Here is an 11,727-nt window from a genome sequence, read left to right on the forward strand (position 1 = left end):
CAGGCGACACGGAGTAGCCGGGCGGGCCGGGCTCAGTCGCGCTCCGAGGCTCCGGGGCGGGGTTCTCCTCGTGCTCCGGGGAGTCCTGCAAGGACACGTGCCGCGAGGGGTCAGCGGACAGCCGGCCAGGGCCGGGAGCGCGCCTGCTGTTCCAGGGCGCTGGGAATACCGAGGTGGAGGGGACATAGTTCCCTCCACACTCCGACTGCCTGGAGGGCTGCAGGCGTAGGTCTGTTTTTGCTTGCAACACAGGACACTTGACGTGGTGCCTGGCACATAATAGGTGCTCATTAAATGTTGAAATGCATTAGTTTGAGTGCTTTCTCCACTTACTCTGCACCTTCCACCTGCCTTGGACAGCATGGGACAGAGTTGGTTTATGGAATAGTAGGGAAATCACCAGAAACAGTGTCCAAAGACCTGGGTTTGAAGCCTAGATTTGCCACTGATTTACTTGTTTGATCCTGGGCAAGTCATTTCACCCCTGTCAGCCGTATTTTTCTCATCTCTAAAGTGGGGATGACACAAATATTTCTCAGGGTTATTCTGAGTCCTAGAAAGGTATACCAATATGGTATGGCTATGTAATACCAGAACATGGTAGGGGCTGGTGGAGTGTTTGTGGGGCGCCCAGCCTGAAGCTGCTCACCTTGTCCTTCAGGATGTAGAGTGCCATGGGGTTCTTCCGCTCCTGCTCTCCACTCCGTGGGAGGGTGTCTGCTGCACGGAGCAAAGAATGGGGTGGCTGGCCCAGGTACAGAACCCTTTCCACCAGCCAGCACCTACACTCTTTGCTTCCCGATGGCCAGCTAAGGCCATCGGGAAGCCAGCCTCCACCAAATGGTCCGGAATACCTGAGGTCCTACCTTGGCCGCTCCTCTCCCTGCTCTGCAGTCTTCGTGCAGTTGGTGCAGGAAGGGGCCCTGCAGAGCTGGCTTCCTTGTCGCCCATTTCGGCCTTTTCCCAGCAGCTTACTGATCTGAGTGAAGATGGGACGGGTGAGTGCGTGGCTGGGAGTTCACCTTCTGCTTTCAGGTGGTCATCATTCTGATCCATATATTCCAGGGAGTTTTGCTTCTCCAGCTTCCTCTTCTTCCTGCAAATCAACCCAGCACCCTGTGAACAGAGCTGTCGAGTGTGAGCAGGAGAAGTTCTGGGGGCGAGGACACGGCGGGGGGGAATCTGATGGCCATAAACGAGGCCTTGTAGCAGGAAGACGGGCTGAGTGCGGTGGGAGGGGGAGTAGTCCGGAGCTTTGGGATGCGTCCCATCTAGGTTTGCCTCCTGAGTCTGTCCCTAGCATTGTGACTGGGCTAGTCATTTAACTAATCCGAGTCTCGGGTCGTTGTCTGTAAGCTGCAGATAATCACATTTAAAGGTAACACCCTAACCACAAACACAGTGCCTGGCTCACAAAAGGTGCCGTGTAAGTGAAACCAGTATTCATCATGCTGGGGCTGTCAGGGTTGTGAGCACAAAATGTGGTTCCATATACAACACATGCAGTGGTAAGATGGATATCCTGGGAAGAGGTGCGGGGCCCTGGGAGGAAAGGCGTTTAAAGAGACGAAGGAAAGAACAGAGCTTGGGGCTGGGATGGGTTGAAGGATTCAGGTGCTCAGGGAGAGGAACTTGGAGAGTTACCCAGACTTTTTGGACGGTTTCCAGCAGGCACAGACTGTCACCAAGGTCACAAGGAGGAAGATGCCTCCTGTGGACAAGATTATGTAGAGGGAGCTTCTTCCTAGGGAGAGAGAGGCAGAGAGTGGGGAGAGACTTCAGAGGGGGCAGGAGGTGTGGTGAAGAGAGCTTCCTGCGGCTGAAGAAATAGAAAAGGAACCCCAGGCAGCATGGCTGGCCAGTGGTGGACCTTGCCCAGAGCTCACTTCCTACCTGTGGCTGTCCTCCAGGGAGAGCTGGCCCATCTCTGCCTCTCTCCCTCTCCAGTGGCACTCTGTCTGGGATGTCCTTAGCCTCTCATGGGCACCTGCCTCTCAGGGCTTTGAGTCCCAAGGGAGGGCAGCGGGAAACTCACTGTACACGGTGATCTTGACGGGCAGGCTGCGGCCCTGGCTGATGGGGTTCTCCACCACACAGCTGTACAGGTCATCGTCCTCCATGAGCACGCGGGTGATGGTGAGCACCTTTTGGTCGGGGGACAGGAGCATCCGCGAGTCGTTGAGGAGGGGCTTGCCGTCCTTCAGCCATGTGTAGCTGGGCTTGGTGCCATTCTCGTGCGAGCAGTTCAGGGTAAAGGCCTCGCTGAGCTCCAGCACCGTGGTCGAAGCCACTAACACCTGGGGCCTCGAAATGGGCACTGAGCCCGGGGGTGGGGGGAGCCTGTGAGCCACAGGCCAAAAAGCATCTCCCTTCCCCTTCTTAACTGCCTACCTTCCAACTCAGTCTGCGGTATTGAGAGATCATCACTCCAGCTCTTTACCACCATCCATCCACCCATCCATCCATACATCCACTCACTCATTTATTTACCCACTGTTTATTGAGCACATACTGAGCACAGGGAGTACAATGCCGAACAAGATAGCTATGGTCCCTGCCCTCGTGGACCTTCCCTTCCCTTCTTCCCGCATACCTTTCCAAGATGTCTTAAACTGACCCAGCCTGGAACATATTTTTGTTGGGCTAAGCTTAGGTCGAAATAGGTTCAAATATTGGCTCTACCACTTACTAGCTGCCTGAACTTATGCCCCAGTTTCCTCATCTGCAAAATGGGGTCCATGATATTAACTATCCCTAGATTATTATGAGCATGACATGAGTCAATATAGGCAAAGCATTTTACAATCGTTTCTGGCACGTAGTAAGCGCTGTATACGTGTTAGCTATGGCCTATCTGCCAACCTCTAACATTCCAGTTGGCTCACTCCCAAGCGGCTTTTGTGTGGGTTTTCCTGGGGTCTAGCTAATGTACTGGGTGGACGTGGCCCCAGTCCCAGTCACCAGTCCCGCCTCCTTCCCTGCCAGAGACTTTACCATCTACAGTGAGGTTGATGGTCTTCTCTCCAGTGAAGGTGTCATCGGTGATAGAGATCTCAACCTCATAGGTGCCCTCATCGGCCAGCTGCAGGTCGCTGAGAAGCAGGGAGCCGTTTTCAAAGAGGCGGATGCGGTCTCGGTAGTCGGGCCGCAGGGTACCGATGACCTCGGTGCCGATGGACTGAACCACGGTCACTGGCTTGTCCCGCTTCAGCTGCCACTTGACAACGGGTTTGTCACTGCTGGTGCTGCTGTACTGCACAGAAAGCAGGGCCGCCTTCCCCACTGTGCCATGGATCAGGTGCACCGGGCTGGTGATGTTCACCCCCTCCAGGGGCTCTGTGGACAGAGACCCACGAGGTGAGGGCAGCGTCAGGCCCTGGCTCCTAACCTCACTCCCATCTTCGAGTCCTCTGGTCTCTTCATGCCTCACCCTTCTGAACCCTTCACTCCCTGTCAGTCCTTCCTTCTTACCCTTCAACTGTAGCTCTGGCCCCTCCGCTCCCCTGTCGTCCCTCACACCCATCCCTTTGCCCTCGATCCTTCTTCAATCTGGACCTCTGCCTCTGGCGGTTTTCCCTATCGCCTTCCTCTTGAGGAAGATTCCAGGTAACCCATACCTTATGTGGCCCATTTATGGAAATATGTATTGAGACTCCCCATGTGCCAGGCACTGTTCTTTGTCCCCAGGATATATCAGTGAGCAAAACTGACAAACATCCCTACCCCCTGAAACTTATAGGTCATTAGACCCTAGAGTGAATTTGTCAGATTTTCTCCTTAATTGGGCATTGGGAAAGTGAGGGATGGAGAAAGCATGGAAATGTAGATTCCCAAAGAAAGGAGGGTGTCGTGAGACAGTGCCAGTAGAGGGCAAGTTTAGGGGCCTGAGGACAACTGGACAACTCTCCGGTCATACCAAGAGCCTCCCCTATCCTTGTCCCAGCTGCACGTAGCATCATACTAGGCCTGCCCAGGGCAGAACAGTCGTGGAGATTCACCCAAACTCCAGCCCAATTTGCATCCCCTATGGAAGAGGGATCTGGGACAGGTCAAGCAAAGAGCTTGGAGTCAGAAGACCTTGTAAGATTGGGCTCCACTGCTTACTGGCTGTGAGAATTTGGGCAAGTCATCCTTCTAGGCCTCACTCTTCTCTTTTAGAAAATAAGGATCATAACGATAACAAGAGCAAGTGTCTTATCCAGTTCACAGTGCAAAAGCATGATATGTATGTCAGTTATTGTGGTGTAGGGGAGAGAACACAGGATTGAGCATCAGAGATCGGGGTCCTATTGTTGACTTAGGACCTGGGAGAAGTTGCTTATCTGTTCAGGGCTCAGATTTCCCACAGGTCAAATGAGTGGTAACGAGATGGTCTCATGGTTTGTTCCAGCCCTGTAGTTAGTTCTGGGATTTTACCATCTTGTCCAATGGCAGCCCCATCCAGAGACACATCTCACATTTCAGAGATCTTTTAGGAACTTTGGGGCCTGAACAGATGCTGCTCGTTGGCCTTGTACCTGGCCTTGCAGAGCAATACAGCCACCTGAGGGAGGGGTCTTCTGGAGAGGATGTCAGCTAGGAACAGGACTGAGTTTAGCTGAATAGACACATACATGTCAGGTTCTCCGTTCCTCTGCACCCCCAGCTGCTTCCTTTGACTGTCATTGCCTCTGAAGTTCCCTCCTTCTTTCTCACCCCTATTTCCCACTCTGCTACTGCTGCAGTGTAGATTTGGGGAAGGTGAGCTGTACCTTTCCAATCCCTATTCCTCTCCTTGTATCTCGAGGACCCAGACCAAACCAGGAGGCAATGGAACTAAAAGGTTAGTTGTGGAGATCGAAGCAAATTTTTTTTTTTCTTTTTTTCTGCGGTACGCGGGCCTCTCACTGTTGTGGCCTCTCCCGTTGTGGAGCACAGGCTCTGGACGCACAGGCTCAGCAGCCGTGGCTCACGGACCCAGCCGCTCCACGACATGTGGGATCTTCCCAGACCGGGGCATGAACCCTCGTCCCCTGCATCGGCAGGCGGACTCTCAACCACTGCGCCACCAGGGAAGCCCAAAGCAAATTTAATTTAAAAACATATCCAGTCCATTTTGGGAGCAAATGCATTGTTAAGTAATGAGCTTATCATCTATGGAATTGGTCAAGGAAACGCCAATTGACTCTTCTTTCACCTCCTTGTGCTTCCATTTCCTCCTCTGAATAGTGAGGTGGTGGGACCAGATGATCTCTAGGGGCCTTCTCCACCCTGACATTCTATGATCCATCACCTGTCAAGGATGTTACAATCATAAAACCTTAAGCATGGAAGAGACTACTTTAATGATGAAAGCCACCATATGTATGAATATTATATACTTGTTACTGAGAGGAGTCTCAATTGGCAGGAGTTAGAATGGACAAAATCAACTATTTTCAAAAATTTTTAATTAATTTTTGTTCCCACAAAACTTTATAGAAATTGAAAAGAAATGAAATTTAGTTCTAGTTCACCTGATTTGGTCAAAGAGGTGGTGAGGGCCAGAGCCCTGTCCTCCCCAGTACCTTGGGCTGCCGCTAGGAATCCTTATGGCTCTGTGTATCAGGCTGAAATCGTTTGGCTACATGATCCTTAAGATTTCTCCGGCTCTTAGTTTCTGTGATAATTTAGATGGGATTTCCTGCCTCGCATCTGCTAGCCCGGAGATGGAAACAACCTAAGTGTCCATCATCGAATGAATGGATAAAGAAGATGGGGCACATATATACAATGGAATATTACTCAGCCATAAAAAGAAACGAAATTGAGCTATTTGTAATGAGGTGGATCGACCTAGAGTCTGTCATACAGAGTGAAGTAAGTCAGAAAGAGAGAGACAAATACCGTATGCTAACACATATATATGGAATTTAAGAAAAAAAATGTCATGAAGAACCTAGGGGTAAGACAGGAATAAAGACACAGACCTACTAGAGAATGGACTTGAGGATATGGGGCGGGGGAAGGGTAAACTGTGACAAAGCGAGAGAGAGGCATGGACATATATACACTACCAAATGTAAGGTAGATAGCTAGTGGGAAGCAGCCGCATAGCACAGGGAGATCAGCTCGGTGCTTTGTGACTGCCTGGAGGGGTGGGATAGGGAGGGTGGGAGGGAGGGAGACGCAAGAGGGAAGAGGTATGGGAACATATGTATATATATAACTGATTCATTTTGTTGTAAAGCAGAAACTAACACACCATTGTAAAGCAATTATACTTCAATAAAGATGTTAAAAAAAAAAAAAAAGACAGCACCTACAATGTGAAGGTGATCTTAGGACTAAAAGGGTAGAAACCAGGCAAGGGACTTCTTCCTATTGGGTCGGTAGAGGATGGGCTGACTCTAGGATCCCAGAGAATAACATCTTGCAAATCAGATTATCTAGATTTATGGCATGCTGTGTTTATGTCTGTGAATAGTATCCTAGCCTCTAGGAAAGCCTTGTTTGAATGTTCCAGGAATAGGGCTGTGATGAATTTAGGAAAGACTCTTTAGGCCATATTAGGTTCAGAGCACTAAGTGTTACTTGCCTGAGGCTAGGTTGGTGATTGCTGTCATAAGGGAGTATGGCAAGGGATTAAGGTAAATCTCTGGGAGCCAGGGCCACATGGTCCAGCCCCCCTTTTACTGCCAATCTTAAAAATACATTTCCCAGCCTCCCTTGCAATTAATTATGATACTACTGAGTTCTAGCCAATACTACTAGTAAAAGTTGTGGACACCATTTACAGGCTGATTTAGAAAAACCTCCCTCCTTTTCTTTTTTAATCCTCTACCTAAAAGAAATGAAGATAAATCTCAGACTGACCATGGGAAACACATGTCAAAGTTGATAGCACTCCATCAGCTTGGTGCCTGAAAAACCTCATGGAACAGTCTTTCCTCATCCCAGGCCTAGCTCGAACCCGTGTACCCCTGCATTGGCAGACGGATTCTTAACCACTGTGCCACCAGGTAAGTCCCTAATGGTAACCTTTTAACTGGCATATCCAATGGGCTCTTTCAGGTCCTTATTATACTGGGCTCCTTGATACATTTGATGATGATTGTCTGGGAAACTCCCAACTCCCTTCACTTTCTGGATACCACAGTCTCCCAGGTCTCCCTCTGTGTCTCTGATTGTTCCTTCTGGGTCTCCTCAGTGGGCTTTATTCTCTGCCTTCCTCTGCAAATCCTGGGGTTCCTCAATGTTCCATATCTAGCTCATTTTCTCCTCCAAGGTAATATTTATTCATTATCCTTCTTTTAAATCTCACCTCTTGGCTGACAGTTTCCAAATACTTCTCTCCAACCCTCCAGCTTTAGGTTATTCAACATTTTCCCACAAATGTCTCATAGGCGTTTCAACCTCAACGTGAGTGCAACACTAGCTATCGTATCTCCCAACCTTGCCCCATTTTTTAAATGTATGGTTTCACACAGAAACCCTACCTCCTTCTCTAGATCGTTTCACTTCCTATAAATCACTAGGTCCTGACTTTCCCTCCAAAATATTATCTCAACATCCCTCACTCCCCCTCTCTTTATTCTAATTCCAGCTCAGGTCATTTCTCTCCTGAACTATTGCAATAGCCTCGCTATGGTTTGACTTGTGTCCCCTAAAATTCATATCTTGAAGTCCTAACCCCAAATATCTCAGAATGTGACCTTATTTTGCCGTGTGGTCATTGCCAAGGTAATAAGCTAAGATGAGGTCATGCTGGAGTGGGGTGGGCCTCTAATCGAAGATGACTGGTATCCTTTTAAAAAGGAGAAATTTGGATATACACACAAGCACAGGGAGAATGCCATGTGAAGATTAAAGTTAATCTGTCACAGCCAAGGAACTCCCAGAAGCCAGCAGAGAGCGCTGGAACAGAACCTTCCCGAGGGCCTTCAGAGGGAGCACAGCCTTGCCAGCACCTTGATCTGGAACTTTTAGCCTCCAGAACTGTGAGACAATACATTTCTGCTGTTGAAGCCACCCAGTCTGTGGTTCCAGCAAACGGATACAGGCTTCCTTTCCTATCTTGCTTGCCTGTAGTTTCACCTCCAATGCCTCACTGGAGAGTGAGGGATCTGAGCTATACTCTGGGCCCTGCTGGTTCCCAGATTAAAAACCATTCAATGTCCTCCCCCGCTCCCATTGTTTGCAAATTATATTACAGTTTCCTTAGCAGGGTTTACCAGACTCACCTAACTCCACCCACACTTTCTTCTGCAGCAGGGTGACTGACTGGGCTGCTCCTAACATGTGATACCATTTCAAGCTGTTGACCTTGGCGCATTTTCCCAACTATAGTGTTCACTCCCACACCTATCTGTTTTTCTCATCTTTTAAAGTTCAGTGCAGACATTCCCAGGAGACCTCCCCTGACATTCCCCCACTCCCATTCTGTGCCTCCAGCACCAGCTTCCTGATGGGGCAGGTGACCTCTCTCTGATTCCTGGAACCCTCTGCCTCTCTGACTCATAGTAGTTTCTGCATTTGATTAAAATGATCTCTGCATCTTATTTGCCCCACTAAATCGTGAATTCCTAGGCTCTCTGGAATAGTGTGTGTGTGTGTGTGTGTGTGTGCGCGCGTGCGTGCGTGTGTGCACATAAGCACATGTATTTCAAATAAGATCATTTCTCCAAGAAGTTGGTGGGGGGAGGTAGGTGTCTATGGCGTGTGTGTTATGCATGGGTTGGTGTTACTCTCCCAAACCAGAAGGCCTATTATCTCCAAAGTTTTTTTCATCTCCCTTGTTATTTCACACTCAGAGAAGCCAGGGCGGCGGATGGGGAGACACAAAACCAAGATTTCCCCACCCCTCCAAGGCCCACCATAGTCCCTCGGAAAGAATGCCGGACTGGCCCACGCCAACAAGACATCCCATCAGAAACAGCTCATTGCCCTCCATCTAATGTACTGAATGCCGTGGGAGCTGCAAAATCATGCAGGCTTTGGGGGATGGGGGGCAGGGGCCGGGCAGGAGGCACACAGAATGAAGAAATACATTCAACACGAATGCCTGAATTCACTGAGACGCTTCCCACGGTGGCTGAGCATTCTCCCCTCCTCCCACCCCAAAGGCATTCTGGCCCTCAGCTCTCCCCTCCCTCTCCTTTGAAAGCCCCGGGTCCCTTCTCCAGACCCTGTCTTACCCTCTGGTCTCCTACCTGTCTGGATCAGAAGCAGGTAGAGCAAAGGAGCGAGGCGCAGGGCATTGAAGGCTCTGGACAGGGCTTCCCTTTCTCTCTTCATTTTGGGTGGCGTTCTCCAGCTCTGGTGTACACAATTAGCATGATTTCTCCACTCTGGGCACGTCCCTTTGTACCACTCGGAGTTTCTCTGCCCGAACACAACCCTGCCAAGTTCTCTCTGAATACACAGAGCTCTGTGTGTTGCTGTACTTGTTCTTTCCTCTCTTTCAGACCTGGCATTTTCTAGTTTCAAAGCCCTACATCCCGGGTTCGGAGGAGAGTATCTGCTTGGGAGATAATCTCCAGCACAGGGTTCAGTCTGATGGGTCCCAGCAGCCTAGCAGTTCTTTGCCGGCCTGTGCTGAGCCCCACTGCCAGGGGGAGATGAGGATTTGGGCTCAATGAATGGACTGGGCTGGGACACACACTAAATTGGACCTTGTGTGTCCCAACCTGTCCTGTCTCCACCTCACGCTCCCTGTTCCTGCGAAGGAGGGTGTGCGCCAGGGACACACCTCAATAAGCTCTGAAAATGGAGGGAGAGGAGCTTTTCAAAAGCTGGGGGGTGAGAGATTCCAGAAACTGATGAAGAAATGGGAAACTCCTGTTCCACCCCAAAGAAAGAAGATTGGAATATGGCTTGAATTCTATTATTTTCATACCTGTCCTGGTGTTGCTTGGGCTTCTCTCTCTATCATAGAATCACGTAGATGCTGGGGACCTTTCTCCAGAAGCTACTCTGCTCATTCCCCAGCCTCCAGCCCATTTCCTAGAACATGTCAGAACAAAGATGAAGGTAATAGCCCAAGAGCCTGGGGTTCTGTCACCAGCTACAGCCCAGCCGTTTCCTCAAGTCTTGAGGCGTGATGAAGAGAGACACCCCAGCTCTACCCTGACCCTTCATTACCACGTCCACATCCTCTCCTGAGGGGCGTCAGTGGAATGTATGCTTGCTAACAGTGTGATCTGGGGATGGGTGTGCAACGTTGTTAATTCTCCAATTTCACATCTGTAAAAGGGGGAGAAACAGTAGCTTCCTTGTAGAAATTGTTGAGAGGATTGACGAAGATTTAGTACGGTAGGGTGCCTAGAAAATTCTTTGTTGGAGAGGTGATATATATATATATATATTTTTGCGATATGCGGGCCTCTCACTGTTGTGGCCTCTCCCGTTGTGGAGCACAGGCTCCGGACACGCAGGCTCAGCGGCCATGGCTCACGGGCCCAGCCGCTCCGCGGCATGTGGGATCTTCCCGGACCGGGGCACGAACCCGTGTCCCCTGCATCGGCAGGCGGACTCTCAACCACTGCGCCACCAGGGAAGCCCCAGAGGTGATATTTTAAACTTTAAGAAAAAACTGCCTCTTCTTCTTTTCCATTACTTTAGGGATCTTTATATCTTGGTGAGACCAAAGTTTACAACTTCCCTTCTTGATTGTCTCTAACGCTGACCTTAGGTTTGTAAATTCAGTAGCTATCTCTCAAAGTATTCTTTTTACATACTGGAGACAGCTTGTGTAAGCCAGGTTTCTAGAACTGAAGATTGAGTGCATGGTCCATCTGAGCCAAAGGATGGGGAGGAGAGGTGGGAAGCACTGCTTTTGAACTTCACAGAGGAACTCCAAAAATATTCTGAAATACACAAGTCAGATTTTTTTCCTTTTGCATCTTTATGGTTGTGACTTTTTCCTACCCAGCTCAAGGCGCTTGTCTGCCTCTGGTAGAGTTAATGGTGTTTCAGCATGAAAAAGAGAAAGGCAATATTCAGCTTCTGACATCGAAAATCGTATTTTAGAGTCAGTAGCAAGACGAAAGGCTTGAAAGCCAGTGTTTGTAAGGTACAGAAGGATATTTTAATTTCTTTTATCTGCTCCTTTGATGTATCACAGAGCAGGCTGTGGACCAGATCATAGCGTTCTTCTATAGTTGTAGACAAATGGCCTCTTTTGCCTGTGATGGTTAGGTCCAGAGGCTTATTGTCTGAGGTAAAAGGATATGATGTTCAGGAAATAGAAAGCCTGAACTCTGCCTTTTTCATCCTGAAGGACTGTGGAAAGAGAGCTGCGATAGAGGGAGACCTGGGCAGGATCGAAGTTCTCCACATCCCCTCCAGGGATGACCTTAGGCTCCTTACACCCACGCAGAGTACGAAAGTGCCCCAAAGTGGCCACATGTTCCCTTGAGGGGACCCAGAGGTACTGGAGGGTAAAGCACCAACAGAGGGCAGGACAGGGAGCAAAGGGGCCGCACTGTGCAGGTGATAGCTGGGCCACCAACCGCCCCTCAGACGAGAGAGCAACCTAGACTCGTGCAGAGACCAGTGGGAGTCCTGAGAAGGCCACACAGGTCCTGGGACACCATCTCCCGCCTTGCCACAAGGACCCCTAAGCCACACCACGTATGCTCACACTAACCCTTCTCAGAGAAGAGCTGGGTTTGGGGAAGAAACTGGAAAGACTGATCCAATCAGAGACTAAGCTACCTCAAGAGAATGTTCAGGTGGTTGGGTTAGACTGAGTTTACCAGGATGGAA

The 11,727-nt window shown here is 49.7% G+C and overlaps 1 protein-coding gene across 1 annotated transcript in view; it reads right to left on the reverse strand.

The window, feature by feature from the left end:
* Window positions 1–11,727, reverse strand: part of HEPACAM (hepatic and glial cell adhesion molecule) — a 13,697-nt gene that overhangs the window by 387 nt on the left and 1,583 nt on the right. Inside the window, exons 2-9 of the mRNA XM_024740764.1 lie at window positions 9,857–10,203; window positions 9,171–9,276; window positions 2,995–3,336; window positions 2,036–2,317; window positions 1,645–1,744; window positions 867–1,096; window positions 650–720; window positions 6–85 (exon numbers count right to left, since the gene is read on the reverse strand). Of these exons, the coding sequence (XP_024596532.1) occupies window positions 6–85; window positions 650–720; window positions 867–1,096; window positions 1,645–1,744; window positions 2,036–2,317; window positions 2,995–3,336; window positions 9,171–9,276; window positions 9,857–9,892 (1,247 nt within the window). The 5' untranslated portion in view covers window positions 9,893–10,203. The remainder of the gene's footprint in view (window positions 1–5; window positions 86–649; window positions 721–866; window positions 1,097–1,644; window positions 1,745–2,035; window positions 2,318–2,994; window positions 3,337–9,170; window positions 9,277–9,856; window positions 10,204–11,727) is intronic.

This window comes from Neophocaena asiaeorientalis, unplaced genomic scaffold, assembly GCF_003031525.2.
Source record: "Neophocaena asiaeorientalis asiaeorientalis breed wild unplaced genomic scaffold, Neophocaena_asiaeorientalis_V1.1 scaffold308, whole genome shotgun sequence".
Taxonomy (NCBI): domain Eukaryota; kingdom Metazoa; phylum Chordata; class Mammalia; order Artiodactyla; family Phocoenidae; genus Neophocaena; species Neophocaena asiaeorientalis.